We start from the raw sequence: 24,592 nt of genomic DNA, 5'->3' as shown, positions 1-24,592 counted from the left end.
GAGCTGTCGCTTGTTAAGAAGTCTTGTAGTATCTTGTTTTTCTTTGTGCTTTGCTAAGCAATTAAACATTATTTAATCAGATGGATCACTACGCTTCATACTCGGGCGTGCAGTATTCTCCACTAGACATGGCAGAGTACGTGTTCTGGACTGGAGACGAACGCGGCGTCACGACTGCTATTGAAGATTTCCTTCAAGAGGGAATGGTAAATCAAATCAAATTATTCAAGAAACATCTCCCACTGCCAAGGACCTCTTGTAGAGATGTTTATTTTTGTGTGTACTTTTGCCGCTCATCGAATGTATACCTAATCCCGAATCTGGCGAGTCCATAATCGTGTAATGTCGAATAGGTAAAAGAGATAAATACTTCCCTTGTCCACTTGTCTTTTTTCTACTTTTTGTTACAATTTTTTGGTAAGAGTAAATTTAAAAAAAATGTAAGTACTGTCTGGGTACAGACTGAATTGGTAGTACAGTTATCTTAAAGTCTGGCGAGCGTTAATACGCGTCCGTTTTTTCGTTTATTTTTATTTCCGCCTAACTTTTATTCAGTGCATATTTTTTTGTAGACTAAAATCCATTTCAGTACTTAAATATTTCTAGATGTCTAAAGAAGAAGCCATTGCGTTCCTTCAAGAGATCAAATTTAATATCGACTATCTCCGCGCGCACTATTCACAAAATCTGAAAGCAGCCGAGGAAAACGCTCAACAGGAAAAACTCAGGAACTTTATCTTGGAACAAAACTCTAAGGTAGGATTTAAGTATAATAGGCATACAATTATGATATCTATACTCATCCATGCATTATGATAATATAATAGGTATTTGAAATATGAGTGTCTCTTATTGGGTATAGGCTCAACCGCTGAATAAATAGATCTTGGTAACAAAAAATATTGCATCCTGAAGAAGGTGATAGAATACTTATTTTTTATTCCAGAGAGTCTCAAAGTAAATAAAATCACGTAAGCAAAGGGTAATGTATAGGTAATCTTCTACGGAATTCTAGGAATGTATTTCAATACTCTACGAGAACTTAGCAGCAAAGACTACTAAATTTAAAATATCAAACGTCATTTTGTGTTCATTAAAATGTATGAAAATTTCTCTTGGCCGCTCAGCGAGCTGAAGTAATGCGTAGTGTTTACCTTGTTAGCTGGCGAGACGTTAATAATGCGTATGTTTTAGGGACACAGAAGCCGAATCAAATATACATACCTACCTATCTATTATAGTCTAAACACTAGGGTCTGTTACTGCCGCTTAATGTCACAGCTCACGATTAGGGATCACGAATTACGAAATCCATTCATATTAATATCATGAAGGAGAAAGTGTGTCTGTCTATCTGCTAGCTTTTCACGGCCAATCCTTTTTAACCGATTTTAACGAAATTTTGTTCATTAATAGCTTGCATCCCAGGTATGGATAGTCTCCACGGGATTCTTAAAAACCTAAATCCATGTGGAATAAGCGCCAGGCATCATCCATTTGATGTAGAGATAGCTCGCATCCTGAAGACGGACATGACATACTTTTTATTCCAGAAAGTCAGAGTTCCCACGGGATTTTCATAAACCTAAATCCATGCGGGTGAAGTCGTGGGCATCATCTAGTAGACACATAAAGCTGATATACGTAGGTAGGTACCTAATCTACCTCGCGTATTTATATGATTGAAGAATTTACTTAGTAGAATAACATGAACTTCTTACCTATAGTCCGCGACAGGTCGAGGTGGCAATAGCCTTTAGGCAAGTACCTACCAACTACTTAATACATATTTGAGTTTAATTTTCAGGATTACCAGTATCGCCCGGTGCCCCTACAGTCTTTCCCCTTCGGAGGCAGTCCGGATATCATCCGGTCAATCGCCGGCAAGACGTGGGACATGAGCAACAACCTGCTACCCATGCCGTCGCTACCCGTCTCCAGCGATCTTCGGCCTGAGCCCGTCAAGCGCACATACGATCCTATGCTTCAGACTAATATCATAAGTAAGACATTTATATAGGTACCTACCTAAAAACCGAAAACTACTTAAATAAAGTACTAAGTTAATAGTACCTCATTTAATGTTCGATTTTTAGCAAATGTTTAGTTCTGTTTTCTGTCTTTATAGATTAAATATTGTTTAATTGATCCGATCGACCTGTTGCGTACAGTACGTGGCAGAAAATACTGTAAGTAAATCGACCTTTAGGATGAGATTTCACCGTTGTAGACCGTTGTCTCTGTCACTCATACCTATGTGACGTTTTGTCGGCCTCAACGACAGAGACGATGCTCTACAAAACCGCTATCTCTTTTTAAATGTCGATGTACATTATTTATTGTAGACAGACACAGACACAGAAGACATTATAATTATCTCTTACAATAAAAAAGTCTTGATCACTGTCTCTTCAACACCCAACCCACACCTTTGGACCTTAACCCTGATGCTGCAAGGAATTGCATTACTAAATCCCTAATCAAAATAAATTGCATTAATTTTTAATTTTTAAAGAATCACCCGTATAATTTTCTTTCGAAATTTAGTACCTTGCATCCTGGGGACGGGCTACTACGGATAGGACACTTATAAGTAGGTACTTTTCGTCCTGGAAAATCAAAAGTTCCCGCGGGATTTTTAAAAACATAAATCCACGCGGGCGAAGGCGCGGGCATCAGCTGGTCGATAATAATAACTATGCCATATTTTTTAGTGTTTTACCTACACTTCAAGGAAAAAATTAAAATTAAAAATTATTTAATAGTTATGCCATTTCGGATATCTGATATATATTCTGATATATCATTACGGCATTTTGAATCGATAATTGGTTTTTCCTTTAAAATTCTATAGCACCGAACCCGTAACTTCTTGGACACTTGCTGGAGAAATATCCGATTCCGAACTATTAAACATAGCTTAAGCAGTGATTTTCAAACCACCTGTCTTTTAGGTACTTCGGACTACGACCGGGATGGCCCGATCATCAGCGAAGAGGAGTATGAAGAAATGATGGACAAACTACGCGCGGCTGACACCCTGTACACGGAATACACTTTAGAGGAAATCATTTACCAACTGGCCAAGGTACGTTTTCGTAAACTGAGAGTAGCTATCTTGAATACTTACTCGAGATTTTTTAATGCATACTCCATACTAATATTATAAATTCGAAAGTGTGTCTGTCTGTCTGCTAGCCTTTCACGCCCCATCCGTTCAACCGATTTTGACGAAATTTGGTACAGTGATAGCTTAATTCCCGGGGAAGGACGTAGACTTTTTATCCCGGAAAATTGAAGAGTTCCCACAGGATTTTTAAAAACCTAAATCCACGCGGACGAAGTCGCGGGCATCATCTAGTACTGAATAAACTGTTGACATACTCGCCATAATTTGTACTCTCTTCTTGTGAAAGTCTCTGTTGTGTTTGCATCTAAAATCCTAAATGTAAGTATTCCATTGGTGTATAAGTCCCGCAAATTGCTATTGCGCTGGAATCATGTCTCATTAACATCAGCCGAAATAAAAATATAGGTAGGTACCATCAGCTCGAAACGCGATTTTAGTCGGTGTTAGGTTGCATTTTCCTGGGCAACGAGTTTTATCGATGCGACCTATAAAAGTAGTATAGTACTGTGCTATCATCATCTTTTTGTTTAGATGATGTTCTCTCAGTCCCTGGCCCGCGAGCCGTCGTCAGCGCGCGCGGCCACGCAGCGCTTCATGTCGTTCCTCGAGCTGGAGGCTGAGCGCGGACAGCTCTCCAGGACCATACAGAAGAAAGTGCTCGGTGAGTTCCCTCAGGCACATTTCATTATTTAGTTGATTACCAAATACTTTGTAATCGTGCCTATTCCTTATTCCTCAAAATATGATTTGTTCAAAATAGTTACAGACCTACCATAGTACACTTTTTGATTGTCAGTGTTGGTTTTGTATGTTAGGCCGCGGATACACCTGTAAGTTTTACTCACAGAAGTAGCTTACAAACGTGATTAACTTTTGTTTATTTTTTAGGGTTCCGTATCTCAAAAGAAAAAAAACAATCCTTATAGGATCACTTTGTTGTCTGTCTGTCCGTCGTGTCTGTCATGAAAACCTATAGGGTACTTCCCCTTGACCTAGAATCATGAAATTTAGCAGGTAAGTGGATAGTAAAGGAATAAATCTGAAAACCGTGAATTAGTGGTTATATCACGAAAAAAAAATTAAATTGTATTTTCAATTTTCAAAGTAAGATAACTATACCAAGCGGGGTATCATATGAAAGGGCTTTTTTACCTGCACATTTTAAAACAGATTCTTATATCTTTTTATGCATAATAGTTTTTGATTTATCGTGCAAAATGTCGAAAAAAATACCCGAGTACGGAACTCTCGGTGCGCGAGTCTGACTTGCACAGCGCACTTGGCCGGTTTTTTTACTAATGCTATACTATTATAATATATTCTGTGCCAATGCAAACACTCTTATAAGTAGGTACATTTAGCTTAGTTTTGTTGTCGCTTCATTAGGTACCTAAGCTATTTACGTGAGTAAAACTTACTACTTAACTTAGTCGCGACCTTGATATAAATAAATAAAAATACGGTTAAGGCGCGGACTGAAATCCGAATTGTCGGCAGTTCTAATCCCACCCGTTGCACTATTGTCGTACCAACTCCTAGCACAAGCTTTGCGCTTAGTTGGAGGGGAAACGGGAATATTATTCATTTTTTATTCAAACTTTCACAAGAACTTTTGAATCGTCAAATGCATCTACCAGTGTAAACTTAAAATTAAAGCTACGAGATTCCAACGTGAACATTTAGGTATGTTTGTATGTTGAATATTTCATTGCACATGCACATACATAAACAATGTGGTTCATCTTTTCAGACGTGATGATGGCAGCGCTCACAGACACCATCAGCGATCACCCGGAACTTTTGCAGGCGAGAGAGAGCCTCGCTCTTAACCCATCTAACAGGTAGGTGCTTATTCTAACTATACGCTATCCGCGGATGAAATTAGTAGGCTCTCTCTGTTACGTAATTCCATACAAAAACAGAGAGAGATCGCTATACTAACTGATGCCTATAACACAGGCGTACAGCTTATTTTAGGCATCAGTGGCTCAACCTAATTTTGGATGTAAATTTGGTGAAACAAATGATTTATTTATTTATTATAACTTCATTTCGCGGATAAGTTACCTACCTAGTTAGTCTCTCGCTCTCGTTACGTAATATGATAGAGCCAACCAGAGAGAGCGCTGTACTAATTTCATTCCGCAGATAGTGTAGAACCTACTGAGCAGTTACGTATAGTTCCTACGTCGAATTTCCGTTTCATCGAAGCCCAGAACGCAAAGTTTTCCCTGAGACGCAGTTATATTATTTCTTAAAAAATAGTTTAGCGTTTAGGCCCAGAAAAGGTCACAAACATGCACATACAGTGCGACAAGGCTATCTTGGCGCGTGGCGAAAATCGGAACTAACGTTGCTGTCAAGTGTCCACTTTGTTCTTGTTTGAATATTCTAAGCATTAAGCCTTTGTTCTCCAACAGCGCCCCCCAGTCAATGTCATTCAAGTGCCAAAAGAGCCTTGTCGCACTGTATCTATATCACCTTATTTTTACCTATGACTAGGTTCGGATCCTCACGATGTTTTTCTTCACCATCAAACATTAAGTGATATTACTATTATTTACTTGCTTAAAGTGCCCATAATATCTAACTCCGATCCCGGGCACGCACCTTTCTTTACCCCCGATCTACCGAATAGAAGGACGATGTCTTAACCACTAATCACCATAAAAGAAGATAAGATAAATTTAATTTGCTTTTTTCAAGGATGATGCATCAATTTCTGGAGACAAGTGCACTAGAACCGAGCGTCTCGCGAGCAATCCTGGCGGCTTACAAGGACGAGCTCCTGAAAGGTTCACCTCTGCACAAATTCTCCTTCGAAAGAAACTAAAGTATACACGATACAATGTAAAGCTAGGCATTCATTAAATCCGGACCTGACTCATAACTCCGACTCGTATCCCAACTTGAGGGTTTGGGGAACCTGTAGGCCTGTAGCAGGAGGCCTATCACTGTAGTTTGACTATTGCAGTGTGACGATTGCAATCAGCTCTGATTGGCTGAAGTTTTCTCACTATTGGCTAAAACGCACCGCTGCGGTAAAAAAGCCATAAATTCAGTCAATCACAATAATTGAGATTGTAGAAATGTGATAATAATAAAGGTTCGTACGCACCTGAGCGGCGCGGCGCGGCGCTTCAGTCCGACTGCAGAACGCGTCACCTCAGGCCGCTCGACGGTGCCTACCGCACTACAACTTCAGTACGCGGCACCTCGCGTCACTTGCGCGTCACTTTTATACCCGTTCGCGTACGAGCAACAACGTCGCAAGATGAGCGACAGTGAAGAGGATTTGATTATTATTTCTTTGTTGTGCAGAAGAAGAACGAATTATCGAAGAGAAAAAACCGGCCAAGTGCGAGTCAGGCTCGCGCAATGAGGGTTCCGTACTACAGTCGTATTTTTTCGAAATTTTGCACGATAATTCAAAAAATATGATGCATAAAAATAAATAAAAATCTGTTTTAGAATGTACAGGTGAAGACCTTTCATATGATACCCCACTTGGTATAGTCACTCACTTGGAAAGTTGAAAATACTAATTATTAGTTCATGACCACAATTTTTTTTTGTGTGATCTAACCCTAAATTCACGGTTTTCAGATTTTTCCCCAAATGTCAGCTATAAGATCTACCTACCTGCCAAATTTCATGATTCTAGGTCAACGGGAAGTACCCTGTAGGTTTCTTGACAGACAGACGGACAGACAGACAGACAGACAGACAGACAGACAACAAAGTAATCCTATAAGAGTTCCGTTTTTCCTTTTGAGGTACGGAACCCTAAAATAGGGGTTCGAGATTTGTGTAGTCCACGCGGACGACGTCGCGGGCATAAGCTAGTATAATATAAACACAAGTACAACAATAGGTAGGTATATTTCCGAAACTATTAATTCTACGTAGATGAAGTAGGTAGGTATAATATGTACATAATATATTATAGTTATTTAATCAGGATTATTTTTACCATTGATGTTTTCTCATAACGCTCGGAGAGACATTTATACATTTAGACACTGGGAAGGGGGGAAGCCGAAATCCTAGGGGTTGGGACCTTTGAGGATATACTTCTAAGAGCATGAGGAACACGTCATGTGCCAAAAATTAAACCTACGTTATTTATTTTGAGGTCTATCTTGCCGATTCTTGCCTGTACTTTAAATACCTAACAAGATGCGCGTGTATCTTATTCGAGCGACGTACAGATCGCGCGGCGAGAGTTTGGCTTTGACCTTCGGGTGGAGGGGATTACTGCGCATGGGTACGTACTGTAGGGAACGACTGGAGCAGTGGAGCGCCAATCAGAGCACCGCGTGCGCCTACACACCCGCCCCGCACCCCACTAATTGCCCGTTGATACCCAATTTCTGATTTCTGCGCAATAACGGTCAAAGCCAAACTCTCGCCGCGCGTACTGTACGCATACTGAAGCGCCGCGCCGCGCCGCTGGGTATGTCGCACTAGCGTCACTGCACTGCGCGTCGCTTCGATGCGCTTCAAAATATTCTCTCCAGCCGTGCCGCGCGGCAACGCGCGGTGAAGCGCTGTGCAGCGCCGCTCTAGTGCGATATGCGCCATACAAAATGATAGAAATGATATTTTGAAGCTCTGTGCCGCGACGTGCAGCTCGCTGAAGCGCCGCGCCGCGCCGCTCAGGTGCGTACAAACCTTTAGAATCGTTCTAATAGGGATCTCAGTGACTGAGTAATTTAGTTATACTTACTCCACGAAAGTACCAATATCCATACTAATATTATAAATGCAAGTATGTGTCTGTGGGCGAAGTCGTGGGCATAGCACATTTGGTACAGAGTTTGCATCCCGTATACGGTAGTTATATCCGTAAACGGGATGCAAACTTGCTCTGCTAATGCTACTTTTTGTCCCAGAAAATCAAAGAGTTCTGATGAAATTAAAAAAAAACCTAAATTCACAGAAGTCGCGGACATTATTAAATAAATACTGTCGGAGTTCACACCATCCCTATCGATGTGCGTCACTGAGATTCAATGCATCGCCATCAATGAATGCATCTCATCTCGGTTGGTTATGTTAGCCAATAACAAATTACCTAGTAGTTTGACAGTTATTTGCTGGACAGTTTTCGTACAGCTAAACAAAGTCACTAAGGCCCAGTCTCCACCTAAGCAGAGCAGAGAGGTGTTCCAATACCAATCAGTTTCTTAATAGATGACTAAAAAAAATATCACGTCATCTAATTCAACATTTTCAAAATCTAATTAGTCGATAAAACCACATCTCCTCTCCGCTCCGCTTCCGCTGACCAAACACGCTGCAAACTTGACCGGTAAACTTTAACCGGTCAAGTTTTCTGCAGACTTAAATTTGACAGTGCATGGTTATCAGTGTGCACACACGTGTGTAAACTTGTTCGAGTATGGCCAGCATGGTGGAGACCAGGCCTCGTACACGGTATAGGCCTGCTGCTCTTCTCTTCCATTTACAGGCGGACTGGTCCTAGCGCGGACGGAAGTTAACCCCAATATACCGCGTAGGTCCGCCAATGAATTATAGCGGTTATACTAGTTACTCTCCTGCCATTTTATTTTTGCGTTTAGTATAAAGTTCCGCTAATTTCTCTTAAAAATTAATAACATTAGGAAATGCCAAAGCGTAGTATATAAGATTGACAAGCTATTGTATGTAACATTGTAAACTTATTTTTTTTTTAGAAATTGCCAGATATACTTATACATAGGTAACCACTTAGATGACAATTCAAAAATTACATAAAATGGCAGTTTCTAAAAATCTGTTATAATGATCAAGTTGTTGGCAATGATAAGAATATTCGGTATTATTCGAATATAAAATATTCATATAGGTACCTAAACCTATAAGTAGGTACATACCTGTTGCTTACTATACCTGAAGAGATCATAATATAGGGAGGTATTATAAAAATTCATACCTGATATGTATGTACAGGGTGACTGGTAAACGGCCCGATGCCTTTCCTGGTTTGCACGTCAAATTTTAACTAATTGACCATTCTTAAGTAAATGATCATTGTTTTTAAAAAATCGCAGAATCGTCACCTGTATAAGGGTGCCTGTCCACTGAAGCGGAACGGAGCGGAGAGTCTTGAATATACCAATCAGATTGTCGGTAAATAACGTGATATTTTTATTCAGTCATCCGTTAAAATTAACGTATAGTAATTGGTTAACTACACATCTCCGCTCCGTACCGCTTCAGTGGACTGGCATATTACGTACCAATCTATTGAAAATTTGCATTTCGCAAAGTGAATGTGTCTGCCTTAAATGATCATATTTCGCCAGTGCAAATAGTTTTCCTTTCTTTTTGAAACTTGTCTTTCAAAATTGTTTAAATTCAACATCTTTTATATTATTATGTATTTTTAATGTGTAATAATAATAATTGAAGTTATTTTAACAATTATGTAGGTACTTATTTATCTAGGAAAAAGAGTAGATAGCAAAATTCAGTAACATTAGCATGGTAGATATGAATGTTATAATGATGTCATGGGTAAGTAGATCGCATATTTAGCAGACTTCAAAAAAAGGAGGAGGTTCTCAATTCGTCGGAATCTTTTTTTCTTGTGTGTTGTAAGTCTTTCATAATCTATTTATTAGCACTGAAATTGACATATAGAAGTACACTGGAAGAGGTGTGCCATACAAAAAGACCAAAGATTTTTGAGACCAACCCTGTGTGTACTGGATTTATTTAATTTTTCATTACTAACCATTATTATTAGCACTGAGTACGCTCACATGACGCTCACTGCTGTTATCAGCGCCAAAATGGCAAAAATCAAGTTGCTTTAAAAACAAGTCGGCAAAAAGTCCAGTGTATTTGTATTAATAGAGGTCAGTCTTTATTAGATTTAGAAATTTTATACCCAATGAAAAGCAAAAACGGATCTATTATTACCTCTTTGATCTTCAACTTTCAGACTTTTCTACACCTGTAGGTACCTATAAGTAGTAGGTCCTATAAGTATGTTAGCAAAATTGTATGTTTTTACAATACTTGAATAATATGTAAATTACAAAAATCAAATCAAAAATCAATTTTGCCTTTCCACCGCATCTGTAAGTATATTTAGATGACAAGTATTAGTTTAAGCTATTTATACTAAATTATAATATACCTTAATGTTATAAAATTTTCCGTTAGGTCTATTCAAACTTTTAAAACATATTTTTCTACATAATCTTCAAATACTGTGATGTACTTAAAAAGTAGAAAGGCACAATGCCTTTTCCTCCATACATAATATTATATGATAACCTCACATTACATATTACAATATAAATTATGGAAGTTACCATTTTTAAACTAAGCATTACTTATTGTGAAATAATAAATACAATATGAATTAATTCTAATCATTAAAATAGCATATCAGATTAAAAAACATATCACAATTTGGCATGCAATTTCTTACTGCACAAGACAAACATGACCATTATTCCTGCTTCGCTACATCCACAAAATGTCGTGGATCCTGGCCTCTTCCAGTTGACAGTTATCTTCTATTTATCACTGTCCTTTATCTGCCTTTGTCAATTTGCGAATTTTGCCAAAGGAAAACAATCAGATAAAAACAGATTTTTGGATAGTGTTACGACTAATAAAAGTACATCACAGTATTATCTTTCGATCTTAAAAGAAAATCTATCATTGTAATGGGATAAGAGTTAGATCTATTAAATTAAAATCTAAAAATATATCTGCAAGACTTAAATTCAGCATTGTTTGGATTGATGCTAAGAATCGGCATAACTTTATTATATTTATATTATTCTTTGAAACATATTATATGAATTTAATAAAAAAGTATTAATGTGATTGGTGTTTTATTTAAAAACATTATAAATATGTGATAAATAAGCCATGCCAAGAAAGTATTTCGATAGTAATTAATTTGCTTTTACAAGGTTTTAATTAAATTAAAAAGTTACCAGAATCATTAATGTTTATTTTAGAAAAAAAAAGGTCGGAACTTAAATACAGGAACATACTATTTTTAACAGGAAGGTTAGAAATAGGTTACAGACAATAGGTACATTAGAAACATTACAGACTAGAGAGTGGCGGAAATGCATTTTGTTTACTTACAACGACTTTCTCATATTGGTAAGAAATGTAACCCTTAATTTTCCCCTCATATATTAAGTTTGCTACAATACACTGTGTTTCATCAGAATCTACATTTTCATGTCCCATCAGTTGTAGAGCCGCTTGAAAGCTGGCTATATCTATTTGATGATTGTTCTCCACAAGGTATACTTTCCGGAATAGATTCCTGTATGCTATAATTTTTAACTTTTCAACAATTAAGTAAATGCCAGCACTGATGAAAAAAGATTCGTGTTGCTCCATAATTTTATCAATTCCTCTTAAATCCCCATTTTTAACCATGGTTATCAAGTCCAAGAACTGCAACAGGTCATATTTTTTCAACAAATTTTCTTTTGGCATATATCCCAGCAACATTTTTACTGGTATCAAATATGTCAAAATAAGTCTTTTATTTTTACGACTTTTCTTGTGGCAATTTTGGAAGGCAAAAGACAGATAGTCATCAGCAGCACTGTACTCAGAATCGAACATTGCTTTTCGGCCCACAAAATATCTGTAAGTTACTTGTTGCGCCAGTGGGAATTGATCCCAGAGCGGGGAAGAGTCAATAGCTCTTATGAGTGGTCTGCACAAATGTAATTTGTTGATCCGGAAATATACTTTAAGAAGTTGGTTGACAAGGTATAACATACCTAGTCTCTTTGTTTCTTCATCTGATGTTCGATTGTCAGCAGCACAAACTCTAAAGCATGAAAGTAGACTTTCAGCAGCCTTTTCTAAGATCTTGCCATCACTTTGTGCTGGAAAAAATTGTTTGTTATAAGCTTGTCTCTCTCTAATACATTATTTCTCATTACTGAGGTTATCCCTTTTAATAATGAGAGGGGGTTTTAAAACAATGATATCACAAAATAAACCTTACCTGCCAATGCTTCAGCTTTCTGTGCAACAAGCCTTAGATCCAAGCATACTGTGTACATGAGTGGCAAACACCAGTTTTGCTCTTTTAGGTTTTGCAGTATCTTCACAGTCACCGAAACACACTGACTTTGGTGACTGTACGCTTCCAAATATTCCTTGTCATAAAGGGCCTGCAACGTAGCAACATTTAGTTTATAAGTTTGTAGTTAATATAAAATACAGCATTGGTGCTAATTTCAGTTGTACACTTCTCCAAACTGACAGGTCTAAAACTAGAGCTATCACTTTTTTTAACGAAAATTGTGAAAAGGATAGCACTACTTTTAGAGATGTTAATGAGACATGTCAAGTAAACTTTAAAAATGTCCATATAGCAGAACTAGTACCATTGAAGTGTACCAACAAATCAATTTTTTTATAAGTTATCTCTTTAGTGAAATATAGTTTAAAGAACTAAGCACTGAAATAGGTGATTGGTGGGTTTCACACACATCCCTTGATTGATTGATTTATTATGTTGCCAAAACTTATTAAATATAAAGACAATATATTTCAGATTTTAAGGGTGTTTGGCAAGCAGTTGCCACGATACTGTCTAGCAATGCACAACATGATTTCACATACAATTCCAAAGAGATTATATAAAAATAGACTTTCTACTTTGACGAAAGATTTTACACGACTTTGTTGCCTATTATCAGCCAAAATCACCATAATCCAAACTTCATACTCGCTGATCCGTCCTCCCTGTATTGGGGCCAATGATTTAATATAAAATAACGAAGGTCTGGCCCTCAGTGGCGCTTAGTCCAAGACTTTTGAGATTGAAGCAGAATTTAATAATGATGACTAGGTACTAACCTTCACACACAACAAATGACAAATAATCACTTCATCAAGCGGTGCTAGACAATTGCCTTCAACTAGCGAGGCGATATCACTAGAGCGAAGGTTCTTGTTGCCAACGTGTGCATCCCTGAGAGATAAAAGCTGCGAAAGCTCTTCTCCTTGAAAAAGCCTATACATTCTCTCCACAGTTTGAATATAATTATTAAGACTACCGGTCGCCATTGTGACGATTTCTGAAGCACTTTCTACACAGACTTTTTACGTATCTGAATTAAAACTTTTCCAGCGAGCCATGGCACAAAATATCAATAAAAGACAAACTAGTAATCCGTTATCCCTACGACATTATTTATTTTCAATGTTTTTTTCACTGATTCAATCTTTCAATGTATCTTTTCCTTTTGGCACTTGAATGACTTGAATGACATTGACAGTAGGGCGTAGTTGTAGAGCAAAGACTGCCAGCAAATAAAATCTCAATTTTACGGATCTAATTTTGACTGAGTGAGAAATTGGGAAACCCGTCCCTGTTTCCAAATCGAGATAGAATATTAAAAACCATTTATAGAGAACGTGGATTTGCAACTTATTATGTTTACCTGTTCAAATACTACATCACCTGCGAACAAAAAATGATGTATATCGTGATATTACGAATATGAAACGGCTCTACTAAGTTGCATTGCTTGTATCATGTATGTATTCTTGAAAAAAACCGGTTACACAAATAAGGGACAAAAAATAGGTTAGCTGCGTCTCTGTTTATCACATTAGTAACTTTATCTGTGCTCTCTTTTTAGTGTGAATGAGAAAGCAAACGTTCCTGTATCTACCTTTATTACTCTATCTACGTGCTTGGTTCATTGAGATTTCATTTCATTCTAGTAAATAAAATCTGTCCCGCACGCTGGGGCCCTACCGCGGTTGTTTGACAGCTACAATGTCACGACCGCAATCATCTCTGATTGGTTAATGCTCGCTCACTATTGGCCACAATGCATTGTTGCAAGAAGAATCGCACAAATTCAGCCAATCAGAACAATTGAGATTGTAATAATGATTGATGCAGATTTTACACAATCGCCCTGCTGTACTCAACTCACGTGTTTAGTCTAAAAAGTACTCTGTTGTTTAGTCGTGGTTAAGTCGACGTTAGCCCCATAGAGTAGGATCCCGACTAATTTCATTTTATTCCTTCAATTTTAAATTTGTATCGAAAAATGGATGAAAGTGTTGCTTTAGATTCCTCTAAACAAAAAGATTTTGTGAAATCTGTACGAGGCTTAAAGAAATTACTTAAGGTTGGTTGGTTTAGCGTAAAATAAACTACTAACTTGAAACCGATTTGAGGTTATATAATTACTATTTGTTTTTTTAGAAGAAGGATAAGAAACCTGAACAAACTGAAGTAATAAAAGAAGAAACTAAAGTAATAAAAGATAAAACCGATGAAGTCAAAAAGGAAGGGAAAGTGAAAAAAAGTAAAAGTCGAGGTTTAGTGTATTTATCACATATTCCACATGGCTTTTATGAGGTTAGTCAAGAAAGCTCTATGCTTTAAAGTCACTATAATTCTATTTTAAATTTTTTTAAGCTATGTTCTTGACTTTATATCCTTTTATTTAAACAGTGGCAGGATTATAGGTCAAGGTCTGGGTTCATAACATTTTATGTATGTTTCATTCCCCACTTAGAGTGATCTGTGTTTCCCTCATGACTCCCGAACTACACATTCGATTTTGATAAAAAGACCTGTAAATACAATACATTTTAACAAATATTACAAGGCTGCCAAGAATAAACCAATAAAAAATAAGAAAAATAATAAAAATGTTGAAATTCCAAAAACATACATTGTATGTGGTAATAGAGCCTCAATAGCTCAATAGTCAAAGAAGCGGACTAAAATCCGAGAGGTTGCTGGTTCAAACTCTACCCGTTGCACTATTGTCTTACCTACTCCTAGCACAATCTTAATGATTAGTTGGAGGGGAAAGGGGAATATTAGTCATCATTGGGTATTATTCTTTCTTAAAAAAAATAAAAAATGATCTACACTAATATTATAAACGCAAAAATGTGTCTGTCTACTACCTTATCTGTGTAACAGATTTTGACTAAAGCTACAGAAAGGTACCTTGCATCCCGGGAACGGACATAGACTGATCCCAGAAAATCAAAGAGTTCCCACAGGATTTTTACAAAACCTTAATCAACTTAGAAGAAGCTGTGGATATCTTTCTAAATAGAAGTGTATCTGCAACTTCGTTCTATACCAAGTGAAACTGAAATAGCTAGCACCCCAGAGATGAATACAGGCACCTTTTTATCTCATGCACATAATGTCATGGGCATCTAGTAAACATATAAATAACAATTGATATCCATGGTGGTAGTTTTAAAATCAGTACAGTCTGTTTTTGTTTTTGGTCTATGTCTAGTAGATATTCATAAAATCTGTTTGTGAAATTCCAGCAACAAATGACTGAATATTTCAAACAGTTTGGAGTAGTCACTAATGCGCGAGTGATAAGATCGCGGCGCACAGGCAACTCAAAGGGATTTGCCTATGTTGAGTTTAAAGAGCCTGCTGTTGCAGAAATTGTGGCTGAGACTATGAATAATTATCTTATGGGAAAAAGATTAATTAAAGGTAAGGTATATCATTCTGAGAGGAGACCCATGCTCAGTATTGGGCCAGACCATGATGATGATGATGATGAATATACTTATCTATTTTAAGACAAAAGTTTTGTATCTTGTCTAGCTAGTGGTAGTATTTATTATTATTAGGATGCTTTTCCACTGAAGTGAAAACATTAATTAGCCGACCAGATTATTGGGACAATAATATGATTTTATTGTCATCTTGGTGTGATCTGATTGGTCCACTGAACACAACTCTGCTAAGCGGACAGGCACTCTTAAGGTTGGTCTGAAAACTGATGACAACCTACCAATTAGAGACATTATTCTGAGTTGGTTAATTTTTTTACTATGTAAATAAATTTGCCAGTAAAATGTAAAATGCCAGTAAATAGGTAACTCGCCTAATTAATGCCTTTTTCTCTTCTAACCCTAATCACACAGAATATTATATATTGGTTTTAAAGTAATCATAATTGCATAATTGTATGTTTTACAGCTGCATATATTCCACCTGATAAGCAAAGGAAAAATGCCCAGAGAAAAAAATGGAATTCACAAAAGAACCCATCAAGTGATGAAAGATTAATGTTCAAAAAGGTGTGTATTTTAACTCTAGTTATGTTTATATATCTCTTCAACTATTAAGAATTATAATATACTTTTTATAGGCTTACATAGTAAATAATTCCCATTGCTGTTGGAACTTCAGGATAAAAAGTATTTAAAAACACTCTTTATAGAAATACAATGTTGTGTAAAATTTTCAAGTCAATTCATAGGCTATTTTTGAGTTTTATGGCACAAACATACAGAAGCTGAATTTTCATAATAATATAATAGAAAGATTAAAAATAATGTAAATAAATATTTTCAGAAACACAATGCTGATAAAACTGATACTGAAGAGTTAAAAATGGCAAAAAAGCTATTATCAAAGTGAGTTTTTTATGTCTTAGTAGTAAAAAAGTTATATTTTAAACAGTTAACCTGCCTCAGCTTCACATAGGGTCTACTTTTCCATTGTACACTTTTTGATTGTTGAATATGTAAGATATTTTTTTTGTAATAATATACACATTGCATTGTATAAAGAATGCATTTGACCATCAAACATTAATAGCCAATTAATTTTGTTCCAACGTTTCAGTTTATCCAAAACTAAGCAGAAACTGACTGACCTTGGTATTAACTATGACTTCTTCAAGCCAGTTGATGTTCCAGAAGCTCTAAAAGATAAATTAGATGAGATTATTCCACAAACAGAAGTTAAACCTAAATCTGAAGAGAAACTAAAGGTATTGAAATCTGAACCTGAAGAGATAAAAGTTAATGAAAATACAAATAAAAGAAAGAAAAAGCAGCTAAAGCATAAACAAGTTGAGAATAATGAATCACCTGACATTAGCGAAACTTTAGTCAAAAAAAGTTTAGTTAAAATTGACCAAGGAAAGCACAAACAAAGTCATGAAGAAAACAACAAAATGAACAAGAAGCAACAAAAAGAAAAGGAACAGAAATCACAGAAAGCAGGAGTAAAAGGACTTGGGAATTATGTGAGCATTAAGGAATCTGTTGATAGTGACAGTAGTATTGATTTTGATTCTGATGAATTTGAGAAGATGATTGAAAGGGAAAATGATGATGAATTATCATCTGGTGATGAGAGTAGTGAATCAGAACATGAAGAAATACAAGAGATGACCAAAACAGTTAGTAAGAAGTAAGTTACAAAATTTAATTACCTTGAATGGAAAGACAAATTATTATTATAATCATCATCATTATGATCAACCCATCGCCGGCGCACGGGTCTCCTGTCAGAGTGAGAAGGGTTTTTGGTCATAGTCTACCACACCGGTCAAGTGTGGATTGCTAGACTTCACCTTTGAAAACATTATGGAGAACTCTCAGGCATGCAGGTTTTTTTCACGATGTTTCCTTCACTGTTAAAGCAAGTGATATTCAATTACTCAAAATGCACATAACTCCGAAAAGTTAGAGGTGAGGGCCCGGGATCGAACCCCTGACCTCCAATTAGGAGAGCCGGACATACTAACCACTAGGCTATCACAGCTTCTTGATTGTGAATAATAATTAATGTTTTTAATTTCAGGACTGCTAAAGGCTCTAAAAATAAGGGGATAGCTTTTGTAGATATCAACAAGCAAAAGAAACATGACAAAGAAAACTTAAAAGCCCAGTCAGTAAAAAGGAAACCGGCTCAAAGTATGTTTAATAAGTTTATAATACACTGACGACCGAAAATTGAAACGGATCTTAAAACTCTGACATAATAATGTGGCCGATTCTCTTGTACACAATCTCTTAACTAAACTAAATTAACAGGCCAAAATCTAGTGCCATCCTTTTCCGCAAGCAACATTATGAAAGGGATAGCAATAGATTTAGGCGTGACATTTTAGTTTAGTTTAGAGATTGTGTACAACGGAATTAGCCACAATGTTGGATGAAAATCAGAGAATATCAGTGACATTCTTGTTAAAATAAGTTTCAGTTATTCGGCTGAGTATTTACAGCATGAAAATAGCTGGCATCAATACAAACAAGTAGTCTATGAGACAAGTTTCCAAAGTTTCGTGTTTCCGAGATATTAACTATCAAAGTTGTACTGGTGGAGTCATCAGTACAGCATATGGCCAGCTATTGATTAACATAGTTTTATGTGTGGCCGGTATTTTGAAAAAGAAAAGTTAAATGGCGGACTACTAAGGGGGTGGTAGAGCAAAATCTTCAATGCCCTTTCATGTATTAAATAAATTTAAAAAATTATCTCATTTCAGGTGCCCCAGTTACTGCTAAAAAGGCAAAATTTGAAAAGCAAAACAGCAAAAGGCCTCTAAACCAAGTGATCAAGAAACGAAAATAATTTTTTTCTTCTCCTTTGAGATTGTTTTATTAATATTAAAAAACTTTAGACAAATTACTTTAGTTTCACTAATTCCTAAATATATTTCAATATTTATTAATAAGTATAGATGTAGGGTAGGTATAATATTTTTTTTCTTCTAAAGGAATATTAATTATTTAAAAATGATAAATATTCCTTTTTTTGTAAAGCATAAACTTTATAGCCTCAATAGCTCAACGGGTATAGGAGTGGACTGAAAACCGAAAGGTTGACGGTTCAAACCCCGCCCGTTGCACTATTGTTGTACCTTCTATCACAAGCCTGACGTACTCATTGCCTGACGCTAAGTTGGAGAGGAAAGGGAATATTAGTCTAAATGACATGGCTAATATTTTTTTTTTTTTGTAATTAAAATTTATAACCACCGTAATACCATGTACCATGAGCGTATAGAATATAGCATGTTAATGGTACTTCCTCATAAATCTAGATGATTAATCAAATAATAAAAAACACAGAATAAAAATTTATTAACATACTTCTTTATACATAATTCCATTTAAAAGTAGTCGTATTTAAATCTACAGCTGTTGTACACAGTACATAATAATGTAATCTTAGCAAGTGCTTATGCTACATGCTTGTGAATATAAATACAATAAGTACTATGGTACTCAAACAATACCTACACAATGTTAGTGCTTTGCATATATTGCTACAAATAAAATCAGATTTACTTAAATTGGTCAATACCACAAAATAAATGTTCATTAGTTTCATTATCATTTTCATCATTGTCAACCGAGGTTCACTGCTGGCGCTGGGGTCTTACGTAAACGCCACTGTCTTGCAGCGCCTGAATCCAGTGGCTGTGATTCCGGTGCGAGGTCGCCATTCTACCACCTCGGGGCCCTAACGTCTATCGGTTTTTCGAATATTGTTATTTGTTCCCTGCCTATCGCCAAATTGCCATTATAAAGTAGTGACTTGAAAAAATGACATTATTCTACAAAAAATTTGATTAAAGCTTATTCAGGGGCTTCATTTAATTTGACTATGACAGGTCTTTCATCTTCATCATCTGTGTCCAAACCTGTGAAATCCCATTGCAGCTTATCAGTTAAGTTTTCTTTGAATCTCTCGATCATTGTTAACAGTCTTCTATCAACTTTGCTGATGTATGCTGTGCGGAAAAATTCCCGTAGTTTTTTATAAACTAAATTCTTATTCATTACAATGTCAGCTAGGAATTCTTCTGGCATTTCCTCTATTTGTACTTCAATGGTTCTAATGAAATGAAAGAATACAGTTCTGTATTTGTGGATGGCTTCATCACAGGAGCATATCAAAATAACCAGATTCTTCCAGTGTTCTAAAGCATCCAGGGAATGTCCAATTAAGAAACATAAGAATGAAAATTGCAATTCACCAATGATGTGAAGGGGCCTGGAATAATTGGAAGTGATTAATTTCAGTAGTTCGATCAAGAATTAATATTAATAGCTAGAAGATGCCTGCAACTATCTGCGTGGATTTAGGTTTTAAAAATTCCCATGGGAACTCTTTAATTTTCTGGGATAAAAGGTAGCCTATAACCATGTCCAGATGTCTGTATAAAATACAGATGGCCATGCCCATGACTTTGTCCATGTGAATAGGTTTTTTAAAAATTCCATGGGAACTATGATTTTCCAGCACATCTCCATCTCTAGGCTACAAGCAACCTCTAGCAAGTTTTATTAAAATCGGTTAACGGATGGGCCATGAAATGCTAACATACTGACAGACACACTTTCAAATTAATAATAGTACACAATATTAGTAAGGGTATTATTAAAATAAATAAAAACACACATACTCAACATGCTGTGCAATCATTAGCTCCAAGGTATATGACTGATCTAAATAGTGCTTAGTAATTTCTTCTGGAGTGGCCCCTGGGGGGTACTTGTCCCGAGGTGTTTCTGTAAACCGCATTGAAGCCCCTACAACAATAAGTTTACAGATATACTGATATTGATGTTTCTATTTAACCTATTTAGTTAATTAATAAAATTTTACCAGGGGCAGGTTTTAAATTGGGGAGCATTGATTCCTCTTTTTCTTGCTGTGTTATTCTTTTTACTCTCTTAGCATCAGACTGGCCTGGAGAACAATCATCACTGGTTTCTTTACTAGGGTCTAGTTCTTTTGGTTCTGTCAATTTGACTCCTTTTGGTCTCTCCTCATCACTCATTGAGAGCAGTTCCACAGATGCTCTAATAATTCCACTCTCTGGTGACAGTTTCTTTGCTAATTCAGCTGTAAGACAATGAGGTTTGTCAATTCCACTCAAAATTCAAATTTATTTTATGTACAACATGTAGTCTCTTATACTATGTCCATGACTACCACAGGTTTGGAAAGGAGATTCTACTAAGCAGAGCCAGTAAGAAACTCGGCAGTTACTCTATTCAAATAACAAAAGGTACAATAATATCAATGTAACAACTATCTACGCTATCTCAGCTGGTCGCTTCCATGGAATTTTCTCATTAAGTAATTCATCAATTGTATGATAAATAATCTCAACTTGAGTGCATTTTTAGACCGTTTGTATTGGCTAATCTGATTTTTTTTGGAACCACTATAAAAGCAAATACTCATTCCCACAATGGACTTACTACACTAAACAGAATTTTTCCTTTATATCATTAGCTTAGCTTTGCTCTGGAGTATAAGAGCTACTCTTTTGAGTTTTACATCCACCCCACTGTGTATCGTAGTATGTTCTTGGTGGAGAAGCAGTTTTAAAAAAAAGTTTATCTTTTATTAATTTATAATACCTGTGATTTGTGAAGTTAGAAGTTGCCATTTCTGCCATATCTCATATGGATATGGTGCCAAATGCCTATCCAAGTTAAGCAAGTTGTCTTTAAGACGTTGGATGCTTTCATCGCTTATTTCGTCTTTACTTATGTCATCCAAATTCTTGTCCCACATTTTAACCAGAAATTCTTTTTTTTTAAAGTGATGCATAAATCCCGACCTGAAAAACATTAAGCTTAGTAAATCTGTAAGGGAAGGCAGTGATAGCCTAGTGGTTAAGAAGTCAGCCTCATATTCAGGGGTCCAGGGTTCAACCCGGGCACATACCTCTAGCTTTTTCGAGTTAAGTATAATATTATGTGTTAAATCAAACATATTATTGAATATCACAATATGCTATATTATTGAAGGAAAATATTCTGAGGAAACCTGCATGCCTGAGAGTTCTCCATAATATTCTCAAGGGATGTGAAGGCTACCAATCAGCAGTTGGTTAGCATGGTGGACTACAATCTAAACACTTCTCTTTCTGAGACCTGTGATTAATAGTAGGCCAGCGCGATGGGTTGATGATGATTATGAAAGGATAAGTTGGAAGAGTGATATATCATCGTACGACTTAAACCACTGGGTTTAAAACTCAAATATTTCACATGTAGATTGTAGACCTCACTAAAAAATAATTTTCAGACATTCCATTCGAGAAAAGACAGGTAGGTCAGCTAATTTTAGATTACGGACATTACGATATTACCAAATTTTAGCGCACTGTGGAAAAAATTAATATCTGGTACCTTGGTGATACATCGCCAGTTCCTTTACTAACAACAGAATAATGTACGTAATGAAGACCCGGCGGGATCATCTTTATTCCTCGAAAATCTTCCTCTGTATTCCAACATTGCATATCAATACCAAATTGGGTCTCCTCTGGCACCCCGAGAAATACAAACGTTCCCCCTTCAAGGAGAAGCTTTTTAGCGACGTCCTGGTCCATATTCTTGTACAAAAACCAGAGTTCAATAAAAAGTGATATTTATTCAAAACATAATATTTTATCACTAAAATTTTGTTTACTTCCCATTAATCACTTTTTTTTTTTTTTTTTTTAATTTATTTTACGGCCCTGGATAACAGTCCTTTAAGGCCTCCCATTAATCACACAACAATTGACCCACAGACCAATAACATATGAATTGACCAATGCTATATCCGGCTCCACAGAGTACATTATATATACTGGTATAGAGACGTCAGCTAATCTTTCGTAGTGGCGCCATCTGTTTCTAATTGCAGTAACTATTGTATGTAATTTATTTTTAATTTTTTCCGGCCTTGGATACTAGTTTTTAAGGTCAACTATATAGCTATACGTATAACAGGTATAACACGTGTGCAGGTTTGATTCATATATTATTATTTTTATAGGTAGTGACTTCAAAGAAAATACGAATCAAAAATTATAATCCCGCTTAGGTACACATCGCAATATTATGGCAGAAATTCAGTGTTATTCTTAGTTCGGCCGCATTATTTATTATTTTATACATTGAAAGAAGTACTTTCAGTACGAAAAGTTGAGGTAATAAAACAAAACCCGTAATTTATTATTTAAAACTAAATTTTCTTTTTTTCTTTACACATGATTTTTGTACTGCATTCTCTATAGGTATTAGGTTATGTTGAATTTAGCATGAATTTATTAGTGAATATCCCAGCAGTACACTTGAATGGATGGATCACGGATGCAGTAACACTGCGTAAACAAAAATGTGGCACAAACATGGATGTCAAGGTTGCTATAGTACCCTTATTATAAATGCGAAAGTGTGTTTGTTTGTTGGTTTGTCCTCCAATCAAGTCGCAACGTGCAACGGATTGACGTGATTTTTTGCATGGGTATACTATAGACTATACATATAGTCTATGGGTATAGACTATAGATATAGACCTAGAGAGTGAAATAGGCTACTTTTTATCCCGGAAAATCAAAGAATTCCCTCAGTGTTTTTAAAAACCTAATTCCACGCGGATGAAGTCGCGGGCTTCAGCTAGTAGCATAGGAGTAATAGTGTCCTGTGGCTAGTAGCACCTAGTAGTAAATAAAACTTTTTGAGTCGTAGAGATCTTCTTCTTCTTCTTAATTTGCTTTATGGGAAGTCGTTGAGATACCAGACTACAGTGCGACAAGGCTCTCTTGCCACTTGATTTACATTGACAGGGGGGCGCTATTGGAGAACAAAGGCTTAAAATATTCAAACAAGAACAAAGGGGACACTTGACGGCACCGTTAGTTCCGATTTCGCCACGCGCCAAGATAGCCTTGTCGCACCGTAATTTATTTTTTGATAAAACGCCATCTAGTTCTAATTGCACAAACTAAAATTATGGAGATTTTTTTATACTAAACAACATTAGTTCTATCTGTTAAGACCCTGTCCGGCTCCGCCATAGGGCTCCGCTAAGCTCCCTAAATCACTTAAATGCTCCAAATCAAAGCTACAATTTACAAAGTACAAATTTTGTATTTGTAATTGTCACACTGACAATAAATTTGATCAAAGCGTAGATAGAGTAATAAAGCTAGATTGAAGTACTGTGTAACCGCGTATGAGATAGCGATAGCACGACGTAACGATGAATCACACGACAATTATTACCATTGTTTAGTAGTCAATATTTGTATCAACCGATCAACAGTATTAATTGTATTAAACGTTTTTTATGTGAAAACAAGTAAATAACTAATGAGAAATAGAATGACGCCACGAATTCTCAAAGTTGGTTTTGTAACTAAAGTTGCATTCCTTGTATCATGTATGTATTCTTGAAAAAAAAAACGGTTACACAATAAGAGACAAAAAATAGGTTAGCTGCGTCTCTGTTTATCACATTAGTAACTTTATCTGTGCTCTCTTTTTAGTGTGAATGAGAAAGCAAACGTTCCTGTATCTAGCTTTATTACTCTATCTACGGATCAAAGAGAATATAACAATCACTACGGTGACAGACAGAATATACCAAGGAATATACAGTGCGACCTTAGACTAGGTAAAGAAAATAAAGTGCTACAACAAGGCTCCTTTGGCGCGTGGCGAAAATTGGAACTAACACTTTGTGCTAGTAGAAATAGTCCTATTGTTACTCTTACTGTTAGAACGAGATAGTTAAATACATTTAAGCTCTTATTAAAACGTGACAGAATGATTATGTTTCGTCCTTATCACCGTGGCCACTTTTTTGTTTGTCAAGATGTATTGTGTACGTGAGATCTTGACAAA

The 24,592-nt window shown here is 36.2% G+C and overlaps 4 protein-coding genes across 6 annotated transcripts in view; 2 read left to right on the top strand and 2 right to left on the bottom strand.

Moving 5' to 3' along the window:
- Positions 1 to 10,981, top strand: part of LOC117986902 (uncharacterized) — a 55,345-nt gene extending 44,364 nt beyond the window's left edge. Inside the window, exons 8-15 of one of the 2 annotated variants that reach the window (XR_011237364.1) lie at positions 81 to 206; positions 607 to 756; positions 1,808 to 2,003; positions 2,955 to 3,088; positions 3,662 to 3,791; positions 4,881 to 4,971; positions 5,837 to 6,236; positions 7,793 to 10,981. Coding sequence is in view for 1 of the 2 variants with exons in the window: in XM_069502108.1 (XP_069358209.1) it covers positions 81 to 206; positions 607 to 756; positions 1,808 to 2,003; positions 2,955 to 3,088; positions 3,662 to 3,791; positions 4,881 to 4,971; positions 5,837 to 5,963 (954 nt within the window). In the remaining variant the exon portion in view is untranslated. Of the gene's footprint in view, positions 1 to 80; positions 207 to 606; positions 757 to 1,807; positions 2,004 to 2,954; positions 3,089 to 3,661; positions 3,792 to 4,880; positions 4,972 to 5,836 lie in introns of both variants that reach the window. The other variant, XM_069502108.1, reaches the window with a different exon arrangement.
- Positions 10,982 to 11,090: 109 nt separating this feature from the next.
- PCID2 (PCI domain-containing protein 2) lies at positions 11,091 to 13,428 on the bottom strand. Its single transcript, XM_034973754.2, has 3 exons — positions 12,998 to 13,428; positions 12,138 to 12,306; positions 11,091 to 12,015 (listed from the first exon to the last, which is right to left on the bottom strand). The coding sequence occupies exons 1-3, from the start codon at positions 13,205 to 13,207 to the stop codon at positions 11,210 to 11,212; spliced, it is 1,185 nt and encodes a 394-aa protein (XP_034829645.1). The 5' UTR covers positions 13,208 to 13,428; the 3' UTR covers positions 11,091 to 11,209.
- Positions 13,429 to 14,103: 675 nt separating this feature from the next.
- LOC117986831 (MKI67 FHA domain-interacting nucleolar phosphoprotein-like) lies at positions 14,104 to 18,575 on the top strand. 2 transcript variants are annotated; one of them, XM_034973753.2, is made up of 8 exons: positions 14,104 to 14,286; positions 14,367 to 14,519; positions 15,461 to 15,638; positions 16,131 to 16,231; positions 16,509 to 16,570; positions 16,782 to 17,354; positions 17,748 to 17,860; positions 18,436 to 18,575. In XM_034973753.2, the coding sequence occupies exons 1-8, from the start codon at positions 14,206 to 14,208 to the stop codon at positions 18,519 to 18,521; spliced, it is 1,347 nt and encodes a 448-aa protein (XP_034829644.1). In that variant the 5' UTR covers positions 14,104 to 14,205; the 3' UTR covers positions 18,522 to 18,575. The 2 variants fall into 2 exon arrangements, with proteins under 2 accessions (XP_034829644.1, XP_034829643.1); XM_034973752.2 differs by having other exon boundaries at positions 14,364 to 14,519.
- Positions 18,576 to 19,014: 439 nt separating this feature from the next.
- LOC117987009 (protein AAR2 homolog) lies at positions 19,015 to 23,828 on the bottom strand. The gene is made up of 7 exons (XM_034973966.2): positions 23,750 to 23,828; positions 22,501 to 22,534; positions 22,106 to 22,401; positions 21,329 to 21,531; positions 20,565 to 20,804; positions 20,362 to 20,488; positions 19,015 to 19,949 (listed from the first exon to the last, which is right to left on the bottom strand). Exons 3-7 carry the CDS (start codon positions 22,306 to 22,308, stop codon positions 19,532 to 19,534), a joined length of 1,191 nt encoding a protein of 396 aa, XP_034829857.1. The 5' UTR covers positions 22,309 to 22,401; positions 22,501 to 22,534; positions 23,750 to 23,828; the 3' UTR covers positions 19,015 to 19,531.
- Positions 23,829 to 24,592: the final 764 nt, after the last annotated feature.

This window comes from Maniola hyperantus, chromosome 12 (assembly GCF_902806685.2).
Source record: "Maniola hyperantus chromosome 12, iAphHyp1.2, whole genome shotgun sequence".
Lineage (NCBI taxonomy): Eukaryota > Metazoa > Arthropoda > Insecta > Lepidoptera > Nymphalidae > Maniola > Maniola hyperantus.
The sequence above is the reverse complement of the archived record's forward strand: the minus strand, read 5'-3'. Positions and strand labels throughout refer to the sequence as shown.